Source organism: Sebastes umbrosus, chromosome 11 (genome assembly GCF_015220745.1).
Source record: "Sebastes umbrosus isolate fSebUmb1 chromosome 11, fSebUmb1.pri, whole genome shotgun sequence".
Lineage (NCBI taxonomy): Eukaryota > Metazoa > Chordata > Actinopteri > Perciformes > Sebastidae > Sebastes > Sebastes umbrosus.
The window spans coordinates 20301748-20319790 of NC_051279.1; the positions used below are offsets into that span (position 1 = coordinate 20301748).

Genomic DNA, 18043 nt, shown 5'->3' on the forward strand with positions numbered 1-18043 from the left:
ACAAACCCAATTGAGATAGTTCAACAAATTGAATCGACGCTTTTCTTGGATACTCTGTTGTGTTCTCTTAACCTGCTTTCTCGCCCTCGCAGGAAGATGATGGACTCTGGCCAGATAGATTTCTACCAGCATGACACCGTGTGCAGCAACACCTGCCGCAGCACTAAATTTGATGTGCTGATCAACAGCACGCGGCTTCCTCCGGGGACCTCGGTGCAGCCAAGCCTGTCATGTCTGGCTCTTGACCTTGCTGGAGGACAGGTGCCTCCCCTGACAGGTAGATTTCACTTGGCATTTACAGTGTGAAGTATTTTTTTCCTCCCACATATGCTTGGGCTGCTGTTTTTTTTTTGTATTATACATTTGAGATGACGCAGACAAAAACATTTGGGTATGATTTATCTGCAATAGTGAAAACAGGAATAGTCATTTCTGACACATGCTGTTGGAGCTCAAGGACGATAAATAATTAGCAAATGAGCTGAACATTAATAAACACATCAGTTTCCTTACTTAGCAACCACCGCACAGAAGAAATATAACAGTCTGGGAAAAAACAATTGGATGTCCTTGGCAGTGTTCCCTCTGCCTACTCATGTTCAATAGTAATATGAGATGCTTATGCACTCTATTTACAGTATCTGCCTTTTTGTGGTGGTTTCAGGAGAGGCTGTGCATGATGCAGCAGAGGTGGAGGAACCTCTGGAGGAGAAGTTCAGCGCAGCAGCAGAGTGGAGCCCTGGTCGAGCCCGGGATGTGAATCCCACAACAGCCAACGGACATGTTGCAAAGAGAAAGAGGGCCGACACACCTGGTAAATATAAGAAAGGATATATGGGTGTGTGTTAAACAGCCTAAACAGGGTGAGGAAGAGTGGGTGTGGAGATTCAAAAATAGAGTATATTGACTATTAAGGCTGAATCTGTCAACTTTTTTTGGACATTTAAAAAAAAAGAAAACAAGAAAATAAGCAGCATTCATCGCGTAATATGTGATACTTGCACAGATATGCTACACAACAGGAAACTATTCACTTGCAGTATTCCACTGTGATTTTTATAGGAGATGTCACATTGTTAAAAAGCTCTGTAATCTAGTGGTACACTGCAGTTTTGTATTGGCAGGTGGAAGCCATGTTATAACCTCCACTCTAAGTAGCATTACGTCTGGTATTAACCGCTTTGTCAGCTGACTGAGGGCAATATCCTGGAGGTAAATTTGGAAAGTGTATGATATATCTCTGTATTATTGGAGGAGACACAGGTTCAGCCCACTGACCTTCAGTCCTCCGGAGGTCACGCATTCATAAACCATGTCCTTTAAACGAGGTGGCCCTTAAAATGTTAAAGGGTAACTTCAGGAGTTTTTTAACCTGGACCCTGTTTTCCAATGTTTTCTGTCTAACTGATTAATAGGGACAACAATTTCTGAAATTGGTCCAGTATTGAGGGCGAGCGCTGTAGACGCCAGCTGCTCACGGCTGCCACGTGGTGCTATTGGGGCAAGCTGGCACCTCCATTTACGTCCACTAAAAGTGCTTGTTTTTGCCATGACAGGCTCTGATTGTTATTATAAGTGTCTGACAACATTATGGAAAGAATCTCGCTGAAGGAGATGTCTTGTTCTGAAATCTCACAAGGAGACGTGTTGCTGGAAGACAACGGTGGAAATGTGAGTGCCAGCCGGGCCGAGTTTGTTGTGTTGGAGTACAGAAAGTGTAGCTTAGTGTTATCTAAAAGATTTTCAATGTCATGGCTGAATATTTAGATGATTTCGACAATGTGGATGAGGTGTTTCAATTTGATAGGCGCCCGTATTTATTTGAGCCAGAGTATACGGATATTCAGATTTCACAACAAGACTTCTCCTTGAGCGGGACTTGGACACAATAAACGGATCAAGTGAACGGTAACAAAAACGTTTTATTTCCGTTACATTACTTGCCCTCATAGATTGTTCTGCTGCTGCCGGTTACCGTGTTATCCCTCAATACTGGACCGATTAAAAAAATTGTTGTCCCCGTTAGTCCCAAAGTTACCCTTTAACTGATGAGGAAAATAAATGCAACATTCAGATTCAAATTTCAACCATCATTGTATGAATAATAAATAAAAAAAACAGCAGAAAAACAAAGACAACTGTAAATATTAACCTCAGTCTACCCGCAGTTCGTCAGTCCCTTGTGTCTTACCTCTTTCAGCCACCGCTGCTGTTTGACATCTCTGATACATTGAGCCAATGAAACCTCTGAATCTGCAGTTGTTCTGCCATTCCTGCAGACTGACCTTAAAAAGTTGCTGACCACCAAACAGGCACGGAGAGTCACATCCCTTTATATCACCATCGACGGCATTTGACATTTTTAAGTGCGCCTTTTTCTCTCGCGGCGACCTCAGCTTTGATTTAAGGGCTTTTAAAGGTGACCTGATTAGGCGTCCTTCCAGCTGGACCACAGTAGGTAAAATAGCCTCAAGTGATCTTTTGTGTGAATGGCAAATTGCAGCGCCTCGCTGCACAAGCGGTATTGCCTGTCACGGGGCTTAAAACAAATTGACAACTCTCTGGAATCGTACTCAGCCTATAACTGCGCTCCTCTATCTCCGGAAACGTGCTTCTTTCTATTAGTATACATTCCCGACATGGAGAAATACATGACTTTAGCTTCAAATGGGATTGGAATATTTTCCGTGGGTGTATTGCATTTATCTTGACAGACATTTAAGCTAACATGAAAGTGGACGCATTTCTTTCAAGATAAGATATCAAGCACCTCTGACATTTTATCACTCTAATATGCTCAACTTCTATTTGGCTCAGTTTGTACAGATCCCAAGTAATATTCAGTCTCCCTCCAATCTGCCCCGTCCTCCTTCCTCTCCTCTCCTCTTTCGAACCCATTTTCCTGCTCTTTCATCTCTACCTCTATCACCCATTTAACATCCTCTCTCCAAGCGCTCTGCACCTCTTCCATTTCCTCTATCTCGTTATATCTTTTTTCATTGTTTCTCCAGCCCCCGACACTTCGTCTCATTTATCCCACATTTCTTATTTCGTTTGCTTTGTCTTTTCTTCCCATCGTGTCCAATGTCTTTTACCGTCCAACTCCACAGCTCACACACACAAATCACCTCCATAATACCACTTTCTTTTGTTTCTCCGTGGCACTTTGTCATTTTTATGTGAAAATGCACACACACATAGAGTTCCCCACATATCATAATAACGTCCCACCTAATTGACCTTCTCTAGATGGAGTGCTGAGCCTGTGGAAGGGTGTGGCAGACTCAGGGCTGATGGGGGAGGTCCTGTCCAGTCTCCAGACTGAATTATTAGCCACTCTTAAAGGAGTGGAGGTTCGCAGTGAGAGGGCCAACCTGCAGGAGACCGGTGAGGGCTAATCGCTGGACTGTGAAAAAGAATTGCTTTAAATTTAGGCAAATGTCAGTCAAGTAAAAAAAATGGAAATCAATTTTTAGAATGATTTTTAATAAAGGCGCCACCAGCTAAATCTAGTTTGAGAAGGAAACATTGATTTTTTTAAAAAAAAAAGTGGTTTAGAAGTGATGTGGACAATCATATTAATCATTCAAGACTTTCTTGATTTTGTTTCGTCAGATGCCGTCATACTTAATTCCCTGTGTAAGATGTTTGGCCTTTTAGACTCAGTGAAGCAAGCTCTGGACCTGAAGCGCAGCCAGGATGAAGAGAACAAAATCCATAACAATGTTTACGGTGAGAAAGCTGTTGAAGGCAACATGTGGTACATATACAGTGATATCCCAGTGGGTTGTGTTCACTAATATCCTGTTTTTTCTTTAGTGTTGGATGAGATTTTGGAGGAGCGGAGGAAGCAGGGTTGTGATAAAAGCACCTCCTACAAAACTCTATCCTTGAAACACCTGCGACCTCAACGTCACAACCCGTCAAACAGCCGCTTGCTGTCCCCAGTCAAAACAAGCCCGGTGATCCAGCCGCTCTCTGTTACCGGTTTATGTGCTGCGTCTTACGCTCAGCTCTTCACCCATTTCTCCGCCTCAACTGGCCAGCGTCGCCACATCGGAGTTGGCAGGACGGACGGGGACGGCCACGATGACGGGGAGCATGAGCTCGGTGAGACGGGGAAAAGGGAGAAGCTTCGCAGGCTGGTGCAGGACGGCGTGGAGGGAGGAGAGGACACCTCAGGGATCCACAAAGAGCCTGGACAAAGGACTGTTAAGTTTCATGAGGACCCTCACCTTAGAGGTGAGGATGTAGAGGAGACAGAGGGGTTGCATGATATTGAAAAGGTGGTTATAGGAAGAAAGGTGTCAAAGAAACATAAAAGTAAGTGAGGGAGAGAGACGATCCCAAAGGGATGCTGGACTAAGAGAGGGGATGTGCCTGATGGGACCTGAAGACTGAACGTTTATGCTCATATAGTTTATACTGCCAGCCCGTTCTCATTCCCAGGGCGTAAAATACCGATGCTTTGTCACGGCCGTCCGCGTTAGATACCGACGCACCAGGCACCCTTTAGCATCGGTATGAGACGTACCAAGCTTTCCATTAACTACAACGTAAACCCATCTGTGTCAATATTAAAGATTCAGGGAAAGGGCGCCAGGAGTGTGGTGGCGTAGCTTTAAGAGCGAAAGAGACACTCAGGGCGGGCTGTAGGGGCCGGGTCCAACAAACACAAGGCTTTCATCCAGGAGACCGCTGTTTGTGTCCCGTGCGTCACGTTACAATCAGCTGTCCATTCGTCTCCTGTGTTCACCACGTTCAGTGTCATTTTCACTGTACAAACGTAGTAGTTTTTAAGCCCAACCAATGTTTTTCCTAAACCTAACTCATTGGTTTTATTGCCTGAACCTAAGCAAGTGTTTTTGTTTACTTCACCACATTGAGCACGTGTTTACTGCGACCGAGAAGTGACGCCGGGGGGTCTGACAAAGCGTCGGTATATGTGGAGTTGGGATGAGAACGCGTTGATACTGCGGTTACTCCAGTTTGTGTTACAGACACAGATTTGTTCTTGCATTGAAGACACATTGAAGAAGAATATTTTGGACATACGTTTCTAACGTTTTAATAACAATAACAACGCGAAAATTAACTGGCACCAGCTTCTCAAATGTGAATATCTGCTGGTTTATTAGGTTTTGGACTGTTGGTGGAACAGAATTTGTGATATTTTGCAATATGAAGCCGTCACTTTGGACTCTAGGGAATTGCACTGGGCATTTCTTTTTGTTACTATTTTCAATTTTATAGACTAGAAATGATTAATAAGCAATAAATAATCATCAGTTTAATTGATAATAAAAACAATGGTTAGTTGCAGCCCTAAAACACAGACTTCTCTCTTGTCTATTGAATATCGTATTAGGAACAGTGCTATGTAAGTATTAAGATAAAACACAAGTTTTAAGATGCCTCTCGGATGTCTGTTAATATAATATTTGGTTATATTTATGATCTTTGGTGAAAACATTTTCCCTCGTCTAAAAGTAATTTTCAACTTTTTCAGGTCTTTGTGGCAAATTTTCCCTCATACTTTTATAATTCATTTCTAATACTATTTGTAATTGAGCATTTTGTGAGTTAGACTTGTGTATTGAATTTTATATAATTTGTGAAATATGTCTCACTCAGGCTTGTGTTTAGGCCCTTGTTATGGTGCCTGAGATCTATGCACTAGACATTTCTTATTTTTTGACAGTGAGAACTATATATAAAGTAAGTATTGTGACTGTTGATGTGTTGCTTTATGCGGGGTTTTATTAACATGTGCTGCAAATACATAATCTTTCCCCTTTCTCTTTATCATAGAAAAGGACAAAATATGTAATGCACATGAGAGTATGATGAAAAGGACACCAATGGTCCAAATGACCATGTAAGATAATGAACACATTTTAAATAAAAACCTTTATGTTTGATATTTTAACAGAAGCTTGTGTTCAAGAGCTAACCTCGCCATTGTTGATAAGAATTGTAAAATGCTGGTAGTTGACTGACGTTGTGACAGCACAGATAGGAAGAGTGCTCGCTGCAGAAAGCCAATATATTAGATATACAGACAGATTTGTTTTGTTTATTCTTCTACTGAGTCACATATTAATGTTAATCTGAGGTTTTATTCACCTCCTCATCTTTCTAAAAGATTCAGCAAACCTCTGACGTCAATACATTTTTTAAATTTCCATTAATAAAAAAACAGAAGTTAAAGGGTAATTCAACAAGAAACTGTTGAAACCTCTGAGACCCACCATAGACCCGTTTCTTTCTTTTTTAGGGGGGTACAGGTGGGAGATAGCAGGTCAGCAGTAGATGTCACATAGAAGTGGTGTACATCATCTGAAAGCTGGGAACCTGAAGATTAATTTGAGAAGCAGCTCAGCACTGTGTGTCAAGTTGTTCTAGTCATAAATCAGAATATACAGGAAAGGCTTAGAACATTATGATAGAAGTATTTGATGGCCATACCCATGCTCTATTATGTTTTGGGTTGATACCATTTGTAACACAGATTTGGTGCTAGATTTAACCAGTTTTACCACTCAAGAATTGATAAGAATGATCAATAATCCCTCCAAAATACCACATTACGACACCAAGACCTTGAGGAACACCATAGAAAAAGCCATGCTGTGATTTGGCGTCAAAAACTTTTGACATTTGACGATTTCTGCAAGAAATGCGTTTTTTCGGAGATTGGATCCCGGGGGTTGCTGCTCTGCAAACTGTTCAGAAACCTCCTTATTGTAAATCTACCTAGGAAAGCCATCCATCTTCTGAATGCTCTAGGGCATTAGTTTGTGGTTGTAAAGTTTCATGAGGCTGTGATTATCCTACAGGTCACAACAGGTCATTTTATACAGTTAAGTCAAATTTCAAAATATGGTCTCACTATATGAAATGGCTACTAAGGGGACTAACATCATCACATGACATGGCTGCACTACTTAAGTTCTGTAGTTTCATAATAATAAAAGTACCTCCACTTTGGCTCTAAAACCATTACAGCTTCTGAAAGACAGTAAAGTCGGTCGGGATTGGTTAAAAGCAATCCCTCTTGTGGTCACACAACAATCACTGATGTCAAACAATCATTTTCTATTTGATGGATGATTGAAATTGACGTTTGTGATATCGCTGTTTGGTGTGTGGCCTGAAGTCCACTATTCTTCACAGTTTTACCTCACAGACAGGCAGTGTAGCAGCTGTTCATTTACTTTTGAAGCACCACGCTGCATGCAAAAGGCCGTCCGTGTGACGGACAGTGATGGTTTGATAGCCAGCCTTTGCCAACGTCCCTCAGAACTAATAACATGTTATTATAAATTCATGCACCACGCTGCCTGTGCAGATGCATTTGTCTGTGAGGGGTCATGACTGGCAGCTGCCAATAAAATGACTCTCATCGTAGTGCAGCTGTCGGCATCATGCAGACGCCTGTCTTGCTGAACGGTGTTTTGCAACATCCTGTTAGATTCACTGCAAATTATACTATCATGCAGTCGAACGGATTCAGGCCAAACACTCTGTAGTTTAAATAAATTGCTACTCTGTGCCTCGAATACCGAGTTGCAAAAATGGCTGCCATGCATCAAGCAGGTGTAATTACAGGTGTAAACTCGACATAGGCTGTGCTCCTTTTGGTTAGATTAAGTAATTTGCTGAGCAATCCATCGTTCATCTGTCATCCGGGGCTAACAACATTAGAGACTGAGGCGTGCACTCATGTTGGAAGCCTTAGACGCGTCTGTTGGCCCCCCTGTAATTAAATCCACAGCTTTAATGTTCTCACACGACAACAAAATGAATGATGAGTAGCCTGCGTAATGGCATCTTGATCCGATTGGGATTCTTGGAACCACAGCTAAACGCCCCGGCCATGTTGTGACACCAGCTTGGTTCAAGCAGAGCCGCGGCTGCAGCATCAGCACTTGTGCAAGAATTTCAAAGGTGAATATCAGAGCCTGTGTGATGTTGTAATACGAGAAGACACCTTGCAGCGCTAGTGTCCGACAACTCATAATCAAATATGTTTGCACAACACTGTACATAAAAATCTGAGAGCGATTTCTGACAGGTATTCTGCAACAAGGTGTGTGTAGAGAAGAAAAAAGTAACCTCAATAAATGCAAATTCAATGCACACATCATGACAGACATGTCTAATTTATGGAGAAATATGCTTTGCACCCTGTCATGGGGAGGTGTGAAGGCAATGCTTACCCGTCTGCACTGTGTGAATATGTGGCTAACCTCAGCTGTAAAACAGCAGTATTATGACAAAAACATTATTTTTTTCCCAGTAAAGATTATTCATAGCTGGATTAATTAGACCTCAGATAGCTGATATGATGTTAAAATGTGAGAACGGCAATATCACTGTTAACACAGAGGTGACAAATTACTTAATAATGAGTAGTCTCGCAACCTGTTGTTGTCAGGCTGATAATGCTGTAGCTGTGCTGCTGGGTGCATGATGACAGGTTTTAAGGGCTGCTGGGCAGATTATATTAAGAAATGTCTAAAATGAAAGCGAAATGGATGAAAAGGCAGAGAAAGAGATCAGCACCTTGTCTCTGCCTCTCCACAGATACACACCAACACACTCTTAGACACTTGTTTTTAGGGCTGCACGATTAAGCCCAAAAAGATTATTTTCGATCAATATCGAGATCATAATTATTTATCACTATTATTCACTGATTTTAGCGACAACATATTTTTATTGCACTTTCACATTTAAATAGCATTGCTTTCACTTCCTGTGCTACATCCCTGCTAATGTACAAATTAGGGCTGCACGATGATGGAAAAAACTGACGTCGCATTACTTTTTTTTCCTGCTATATAAATTATGATATGAAAAAATACAGGAATATTACAAACTAGGCAGCGCTGATCAAATATCAATCAATATTCTGTCAGTGTAATGCCTATTTCTCGCCTCAAGTGTTTTCAGAAACATCTTCTAGAGTACTGTTTAGCTGTGAAATGAGAAAGTTTGTGACCCGGCAGCCATGTTGAGATCTGTTGAGGAAATACCAAGCATCGCCCACCAGCCGGAGCACAGCCAATCGGAACGCTCTCTCTTTTTGGAAATGACCTCTGATTGGCCAAAGTCTCCCGTCACGGGCTAGATTTTTTAAAGGGACTGTTTGTAACTTCTTACACGTATAAATCAATCCGGGTCGGTGTCTCATGCGCGCTCGCGTGTGGCTACTCGTTTCAGACAAGACTCCAACACAAACTACACGGAAGCACCAAAACCGCAAAGTTCTATCTAGTGAAGCCCGTCTTGCAAAACAGTGTTGGCCGGGGTCGGAGTACGCGGGGGAGACCGTAGCTTTGGTCTCCAGGGCCGGAGTCTCTGCTGTACTCTGCTCCGCTGCCTGCCTGCTTGCCTTCACTCAGACGCCGCGCTCGTTCTCGTTATTTCGCTCCACTCCCAAGTTTATGCGCGCACACTACACACTGCAGGAGAGTTAGTAGCTCTGAGAATATCTAGTGAATGTACAGTGGACGTTTGTGCAGAAATAACTGCTGCAGCTCCTCCAGACCAACAGAGGATTCCCGTGTCTTGTGAAGTGACGGAGCTCCGCAGCGAAAAACGTTATCGTCTCCGACCAAAACTCCGGTGTCTCCCCTCTTCCCTCCGGCCGCGTCACACTAGGATCAGCATTGATTCATGGAGAGACCTTCGTCTGGTCAGCTAACATTACTGCCAAGCAGCTGAAATATAGAGTGATATTGTGGTTTTAGCTGACGTGTGTCGCCTCACTAGTTTTTAACCGATGCTCGTTCATGTCTATGTAGAGCGAGCACAAGCACGAGCCCGACGCTGACTTTCGTTGACTTAACGGCCACAGGTGTCGCTGTTAAGAAGCATTTCTGATTCTTACAAAGCCTTTAAAACCTGAAAACAGAGCTATGAGGAGGTTCAGAAGTCTAGTTATCTCTCAGATCACTTGAATTACAATATGCTGAAAAGTTATTATGACATTTTTGCCAAAAACATTCAGCCCACTGCAGGTTTAACCATCACAACCCCAAACCTAAACCTAAACCTAATTCTGATCTTCATAATAATAATAATAATAATAGCTTGGATTTATATAGCGCCTTTCATGAAACCCAAGGACGCTTAACAAAGACATAAATAAACACAACAAATGTAACAGAAGCTAGGGGCCATAGGCCTTGGTGAAGAGGTGGGTTTTGAGGAGTCTTTTGAAGGTGTCCAGAGATGGTGCGTTGCGGAGCTCTATGGGGAGAGAGTTCCAAAGTGTGGGGGCTGTCACACTGAAGGCTCTGTCCCCAAAAGTTCGCATTCTTGTGTGAGGGATGGAGAGCTGACCCGTGCCTGAGGATCTAAGGTTCCTGGGCTGTGTGTATGGGTGGAGGAGGTTAGATAAATACTGAGGAGCCAGGGCATTGAGGGATTTGTAGGTGAGGAGGAGGATTTTGTAGGTGATGCGGGACTTGACCGGGAGCCAGTGGAGGTGGATGAGGGTGGGGGTGATGTGCTGCCAGGGCTTGGTGCGGGTGAGAACCCTGGCAGCCGAGTTTTGCACATACTGGAGCCTGTCCAGGGCTTTGCTGGGAACCCCGGACAGAACTCCATTGCAATAGTCCAAACGGGAGGTGACGAAAGCGTGGATGAGGGTTTTACCTCAAAAAATCCAGTTTAAAACCTCAAACAACAGTTTGAAGAAGTAAAGACAGGCAAAATGCCCACACTTTCCCCAAAGATGATCATTCCCACCATCTAAAAACTCCTCATGGTCCCCAAAAAGATGCAAGTAGTGTACCAGCACACACACACACACACCCAGTCTGGCTCTCTGCTTGGCCGCCGTTTGAGCACCTCAGTGTCGTTGCAGCTCTCGGCCGCTTGGAGGCGCCCGGCTCATGCTGTGTACCAGGAGAAGAAGTGGAGGGCTGGGAAGGAAAGTGTGCTGGAGAAAAGAAATCTCTCCCCTGAACTGTTTACCCTGACGTCAGTTTGCAGAACTAGCTGTGCCCTGTCTCCTCCGGTGTCTGTGAAACTCCTCTCAGTGAGAACTGAAGGAGTAGATGGCTCCTCGGCTCTGCTACTACTAAACGCAGCCTGGACCTCACGGAGGATGATTTCCTCCTGCACATTTTAAAGTGGACTAAAAACAGCTACACCATGAACACCTGCGCCTTCCTGTTGATTTTGACTGTTCAGATCTACGCCGATGGCATCGAGGGGCCAACAGGTAAGCTGCAGATTCATCTTTTGTCTCTGAAACGCAGTTGTGAAGTTTTTACATGCGGATGAAACTTCACTGAGCGCAAAAGCGGAGCGAGTCTGGTTGAAGGTGCCAACTTTGTTTTCCCCGAAAAACACGCTGCTGCGTTTATTCTGCGGCCGCTTCCCATGACTTACTAATGACACCATGTTAACCCTCTCAGCAGATGATGGAAACACATGCTTTAATAACTTTGTGAACTGAAGTTTTCTTAGTGATTGTGGTTATTAGTAGAACTGCGTAATGGTTGTTCTGGGAAAAGCCCCCATTTCTCCAAAACAACACAATCTTCCCTACAGCTATCGCTTAAGCACATTTAAAGGCGCCAGGTAGCCTAAAAGGTGTTTGACATTGTGATGCAAAGTTAGATATCAGTTCATTCAGAGCGGTCATTTCCCACGACCTTCAGGCAATTTAGTAGATATTTGTGAATCTCTAAACCAACGTGGTGACATCCACAGACCAAAAACACCTGGAGCTGCTCCATGCAGATGTTGGGTTGCATAGTAAAGTGGCTCCTTTAAAAGTTGACATTAATGAGGATTGTTGCATTGTGATGCTTTTTGATTTTCCTATTATAATATCCCCAAATATGGCCTTTCCACTGTGGGGAAATAGTTTAATGATGATGTGATGAGCTGCCTCTGCATGGTCTTTGTGCTTGTCTATAGCTGTAGAAGACATATTCATGCTCACATGACTTGTTTTGTGTGCAAACAAGCTGGATTGTAACATGGAGAGTCAGATTAAATACTCAAAATCATGAAATTTCTCAGATTACATTTAGAATTTTTGCATTTTCATTTTCATTATCCAGTAGGATAAATAAATCCATCCAATTTTTTGAAAATCAACCACATGTCAGAGAGATGGAAAGAGACAGAAGCAGAGTGGTAAAAATGTCTTATTATAATATCCTCAAATATGGCCTTTCCACTGTGGGGAAATAGTTTAATGATGATGTGATGAGCTGTCTCTGCATGGTCTTCTTTGTGCTTGTCTATAGCTGTAAAAGACATATTCATGCTCACATGTTGAAAATCATTTTTTGTACCTGTTTTGTGTACAAGCAAGTTGGATTGTAACATGGAGAGAGTCAGATTAAATACTCAAAATCATGAAATTTCTCAGATTACATTTAGAAATTTTGCATTTTCATTTTCATTATCCAGTAGGATAAATAAATCCATCCAATTTTTTTGAAAATCAACCACATGTCAGAGAGATGGAAAGAGACAGAAGCAGAGTGGTAAAAATGTCTTATTATAATATCCTCAAATATGGCCTTTCCACTGTGGGGAAATAGTTTAATGATGATGTGATGAGCTGTCTCTGCATGGTCTTCTTTGTGCTTGTCTATAGCTGTAAAAGACATATTCATGCTCACATGTTGAAAATCATTTTTTGTACCTGTTTTGTGTACAAGCAAGTTGGATTGTAACATGGAGAGAGTCAGATTAAATACTCAAAATCATGAAATTTCTCAGATTACATTTAGAAATTTTGCATTTTCATTTTCATTATCCAGTAGGATAAATAAATCCATCCAATTTTTTTGAAAATCAACCACATGTCAGAGAGATGGAAAGAGACAGAAGCAGAGTGGTAAAAATGTCTTATTATAATATCCTCAAATATGGCCTTTCCACTGTGGGGAAATAGTTTTAATTGATGATGTGATGAGCTGCCTCTGCATGGTCTTTGTGCTTGCCTATAGCTGTAGAAGACATGCTCACTGATCAGCTCTCTCTATATATAATGACACATGTTCACATGTTGAAAATCATTTTTTGTTTTACCTGTTTTGTGTGCAAAACAAGCTGGATTATAACATCAGATTAAATACTCAAAATCATGAAATTTCTCAAATTACTTTTAGAATTTTTGCTTTTCATTTTCATTATCCAGTAGGATAAATGAATCCATCCATTTTTTTGAAAATCAGCCACATGTCAGAGAGATGGAAAGAGACAGAAGAGACAGAGTGGTACAAAATAAATATCTTTCATAGGAATGACACAGACCCTTTCATATTCATCCACATTCATGTTTTTTCAAAATCTGCCTTTATTCCACTGAATTCTATTAGTCATTATGCAATGTAATTACAGTGCTGTATTTTTGGATATTTTTTGTCAAAAGGACTTGGGCCTGTTTGAGTCTCTTTGTCTCACTGACACCCCACGCACCCATATATATGCAGATTTTTACCCCTGTAGAACATAAAACCAGGATAATATCGATAACATTTACACGGCAGGCTGCTTCGACACTGGGGCTAAATGGGCAATGTGGCACACTGTTTGTCACGAAAAGCCTGATCATGTTGAGAGATCATTTGACTTACATTGGCTAATATTTGCATTCCTCACTGGCAGTGCTTCCGGAGCTTTGGGACACCAGTATATGCACAACTCATTGTAAAAGACACAACAACAACAGCAACAGCAGCGAAACCATGCAAGCAGAATGTGTATTGTCAGGAGCTGAATGGAGCAGATCATTAAGAGGAATGGGCTGAGACATATGAAGGATTAAATCTCACACAGGTAATTAAAAGAGCTGAATGGAACAGTGACGCTCCACTACGGCTGTCAACGGAAATTTACATGGGGTCGTTTTTTTGAGTTTGTTAACTGGAGTGTTGCAAGCCCTTCGCCAGCTGCGTGTTTACCCTCCCATTAGCTGCTAATAGTCAACGCTGCTAGTTTTTGTGGCTTCTGATCCCCTCGGCCTGACTCCCTTCATGCTTCTCCACCTGCCTGCATCCTATAGGAGGAAATTAAGGAGCGTAAATGCAGGCTTGACTGTGTTTCCTTTTGATTAACACCCTGGCTTTATTGCTGTGATTGTGTGGCACCTTGACCTTGAATGCTTAATAACAGTTAAGTCTCTGCACCCCGTTGGGGATTTCTTGCCTTTTTTCCTCTCGATGTAATCCATATTTTCTTTCTTGCTTACGCTGTCCCGGCTGTCAGTTCAGGGGAAGTGAAATTATTAGAGGCTATGAAATATAGAGGCTCTCTGCTGCACTGGCCTGACTGTGGTGAGGTTGATAAGAGGAAAAAAAATCACATTTTCTCAGACACAAAGAGGTTATGAAAGTCCAGTTTCCGTCTGCATCCCTACGTGTTGTTGTTTTTTTTCCCCCCGTAGAGCCCAATGTGACACTTTCACTCCTCTGTTGTCTCTTATGGGAATTGAATGAATGTTCACCATCTGTCTCCTCTATTAGCAGCAAATGTTGTCAACTGAGTGGTGTAATTATCCCGCGTCTCATGACTCATTTTCCCGGGTTTGATCTAAAGTTAAGGCAGAATATCCTTTTTTGCTTATTTCGCTGAATAAGATAACACTTGGATCGAGATGAAGAGGTCTGTGAAGCCCAGACTGTCTAGTTAAAGCATGGCATGGAATGAATAATGCTTTAGGGCTTTAAGTTTACACTGCTGCAGAAACATCAGGAGACAGTAGCGCTGGGAAACGCAACATAGGACCACCAGAAGTGTAAAGGAATTACACTTGCATCATCAAATAATCGTTTTAGTACTTTTTTAAGCAAACGTTTGCTGGCTCCATGTGAAGATTTGATGCTTTTCTTTATCATACATAATAGTGAACTGAATATCTTTGGGTGTTGGATGATTTGTCAGAAAGAACAAGACATTTGAAGATAACACCTTGGGCATTTTCCACTATTTTCTGATATTTTCTAGACAAAACCCGCTCAGATATACAGGCATATATACACATAACAGGCACATAACAGGTGCACTGACATGCTGATACATGCAGAAAACAGACAGAGGAAAAACACTTAAGAGATTACGCAGGATATAGAGAAGGTTCCACTTAAAAGAGGGCAAAACTATTTATTACTAGGAGTGGGGAAAAAAATAGATTCATGATTCATGGAAATAAGATTGATTGGATTATATTCACCAGAAGTATAAAACATTACATGTCAATTATAAATTAAAAATAAAATACCACTAATTTGTGAGGGAAATGTCTTTATTCTTAGATTTTTGGGTTGCTGGAAAAAAATTAATAATGACATATATTTGACTTTTGGACATCTCTGACTACATACATGCTGAAAATCAAACATTTTTACTGTATCAATTTAGATATTTTCCAAAATAAAAGTCCCTAGAAGTGTATGATTCAACTTTTTCCCATAGTCTAGGGTTAAAACAGTTAACAAAATTCACAATAAATTGTAATATCGAATCGCAATACTTGTAGAATCGCAATACTTAAAAATCGCAATACATTTCAGCACACAAGTATCGTGATAGTATGGAATCGGGAGATAGGTGTATCGTCCCAGCCCTATTTATTACACAATTGTTAATATGAGACATATTTCTTTAAAAGAATTGTCTGTACGCTATTTAAATATGCTTGTTGCTAAATACATTTTTTTATTGCAAAAGGCCATTATTGTTACATTATCCATCTCACAGCACTTATTTTGTAGCTGATACAGTGCATATTGGTTCTTGAGAATGCATTAGATGCGTTCACTATCTAACTGAATGGGGGGAAAAAGAGCCTGATATTCATTTGTGAATTATTGTAGGGAAAAGAAAATGTACCCATCATGTAGAAAATGTTGCCACAGAGTTGCAGCAAATCCACAAAGTGGAAGTGTTCCCTACAGGCGGCAGGACACCATCTGTGGATAGAGGGTTAGGGGCGGTAGGGATTGGGCCTAAATCAGACTCCTGAAAAGGCTGGTTGATTTCCATCTTTGCGGGATCACGGGCAGTAATTCAGAGAGCAGATGGAAAAACTTCGCAACGAGGATGGCGGGGATTGGATGGGGAAGAAAAACGAAAAGAATTCTCAGGGAGAGAAGCTGAGAAGCACGGATAGGGATTTATTCAGATACATTGTCGGGGTGTTTTGTTTTTGGCTGAGGCCGCAGCAGGACTTTCGCTGGGCTCGTGTATCCGTTCTGCCTCCAGCACTCGAGTGAGTGATTTAACAGGGTGCTGATGAGAGGAGTCCTCTGCTCTGCAGTGTGCCTCTTCCAGTTTCTGCCTCTGATCTATTGTAATGTGGAGGCTATGTGGAGGAGAGCCAGCCCCTCGATTGGCTTACTCATCTCACAAGAACGGGAGATGAAACGCATCCATCTAGTGTGTGTGTTCAAAGAATTCAGCCTAATGCCAAGCGCCCGTGATTGGTACGCCTCATCACTGGCAAGCGCGTACCCAATCAGGGGCTTCCTCTTTCTTCCTGAGCTGCTCTCATTTCTCATTTTCTACGTGATGCATCTCACCTTAGTTTGTGCTGAGTGTGCAGACATTTTCTATACGACTACAGCTCACACACACATCTTGTGACGGTTGTGCTTAATTAATCCTGCTGAGCATTTCTCCTTTTTTAATTATGACATGTTCTGTTTCTAAATCAGCCCTAACTTTTTCCTCTCTTTTTTGTTGAAGACTCTGTGAGTTGTGGCCTAGTCATGCGCAGGATTGTTTGCTCTTCGGAAAGGTCAAGTGCAGGTTGCGAGTCATGTTTCTGGAGCAGAGACAGAGAGAGCAGGTTGAGAAGAGGGCATTGCCCAAAAGCAGGATCCTTTCTGCCATCGTGTCTGGCCAATCCTGCAGGTCAACAAACGAACAAACCACTCGGAGGGAACCGTGACAATACAGCATATGAATGCATGTGTGTGCCAGGCTTTTGCATTTTTGTGTGTGTGTGTAATCGGCATCCTTGCTCATTAGTGTCTTTGCCTGCAAGAGCTGGAAATGAGGCACGAAAGTCTCGCCATGCAAAGGAAGGTCCCACAGTGCTACTGAGTGACTCAGCCCTGGCACTGATGCTAGCAGGGGCTGGAGCTGCCGCCACTCTAGGGCTCTTCGGGGGAACTGTGAGACCTTCCAGCGTCCTGGAAAAGATGCCAAGAAGACGGAGAGATTTCCAGTCAGTGGCCTGCCTTGGCCCGCCTCTTCCTTTTCCACTCCGCAGCGACAGCCAGAGTGCAGGCTCCTCGGCTCCCTCGGCCAGGTGTTATTAATGTGGTATTGATCTTTCAAACTCCGGCAAGTCCATTTTACTTAAATTTGATCAAAGCGGCATCCCGTCTGTGGTCGGCAAGTTTGATGTAGGAGTGCGAATTATCCAGCCGGCCAGCCAAGACTTGCATGACGTAATGGCACTACAAGGAGCCGGGTTTTGCAGCAGAGAAATGTTAGCAGCATTGTGTTGTAGAGCAAAGGACAAGGAAAAAAAAAAAGTAGAAATCCTCTCAAACATGAAAGAGTGGGTCTCATTTCCATAAGAAGGCTGTATATATTACAAATAAGCTACAAATTATCCTCTTGATGTACTGGTCTGAAATGACAGGACTATTACACTCATTATCACTAAAAAGCATATGTTTTACTTGAATAATGGACGGAGAAATTCATCATTCAACACAGATGGGGCCGGTGTTTATAGCCTGGAATATGAAGGAGTGTGAGACTGCAAGTAGCTCAAGCACACGCACAGATGTGCAATTATCCAACAAAGGAATAAGCAGGGCTGTGAGTTGAAGTGCCTGCGTTTTCTTCCCCGAGGTAGCGAGCTCCAGGCTGCAAAAAGTGGGTCTGGAAGACTGATGCTGCGAGTACTGCGCCTTATCCCCCACCCAGAGGAAAGAAAGCCTCCAGAGCAGTTTATATTTAGCCCACTGGCCGTGTTTCAGCGCTTTACCTTTCTCCTATGTCAACACATTTACAGCCAGATTCTCCCGGTCCTCTGTTGTCGGTT

At 42.4% G+C, this 18043-nt stretch overlaps 2 protein-coding genes across 9 annotated transcripts in view; both read left to right on the forward strand.

Annotated features, from left to right (window-relative positions):
- Positions 1-5921, forward strand: part of LOC119497565 (glucocorticoid modulatory element-binding protein 1-like) — a 10173-nt gene extending 4252 nt beyond the window's left edge. For both annotated transcript variants that reach the window (XM_037785787.1, XM_037785788.1), the window contains exons 6-10: positions 93-277; positions 665-814; positions 3250-3387; positions 3616-3732; positions 3820-5921. In XM_037785787.1, coding sequence (XP_037641715.1) covers positions 93-277; positions 665-814; positions 3250-3387; positions 3616-3732; positions 3820-4331 — 1102 coding nt within the window. In that variant the 3' untranslated portion in view covers positions 4332-5921. The remainder of the gene's footprint in view (positions 1-92; positions 278-664; positions 815-3249; positions 3388-3615; positions 3733-3819) is intronic.
- Positions 5922-10884: 4963 nt separating this feature from the next.
- The window catches only part of ptprub (protein tyrosine phosphatase receptor type Ub), a 185815-nt gene continuing 178656 nt past the window's right edge, over positions 10885-18043 (forward strand). For 3 of the 7 annotated variants that reach the window (XM_037785733.1, XM_037785735.1, XM_037785736.1), the window contains exon 1: positions 10886-11239. In XM_037785733.1, coding sequence (XP_037641661.1) covers positions 11170-11239 — 70 coding nt within the window. In that variant the 5' untranslated portion in view covers positions 10886-11169. Of the gene's footprint in view, positions 11240-18043 lie in introns of all 7 variants that reach the window. The other 4 variants (XM_037785731.1, XM_037785732.1, XM_037785734.1 and 1 more) reach the window with 2 other exon arrangements.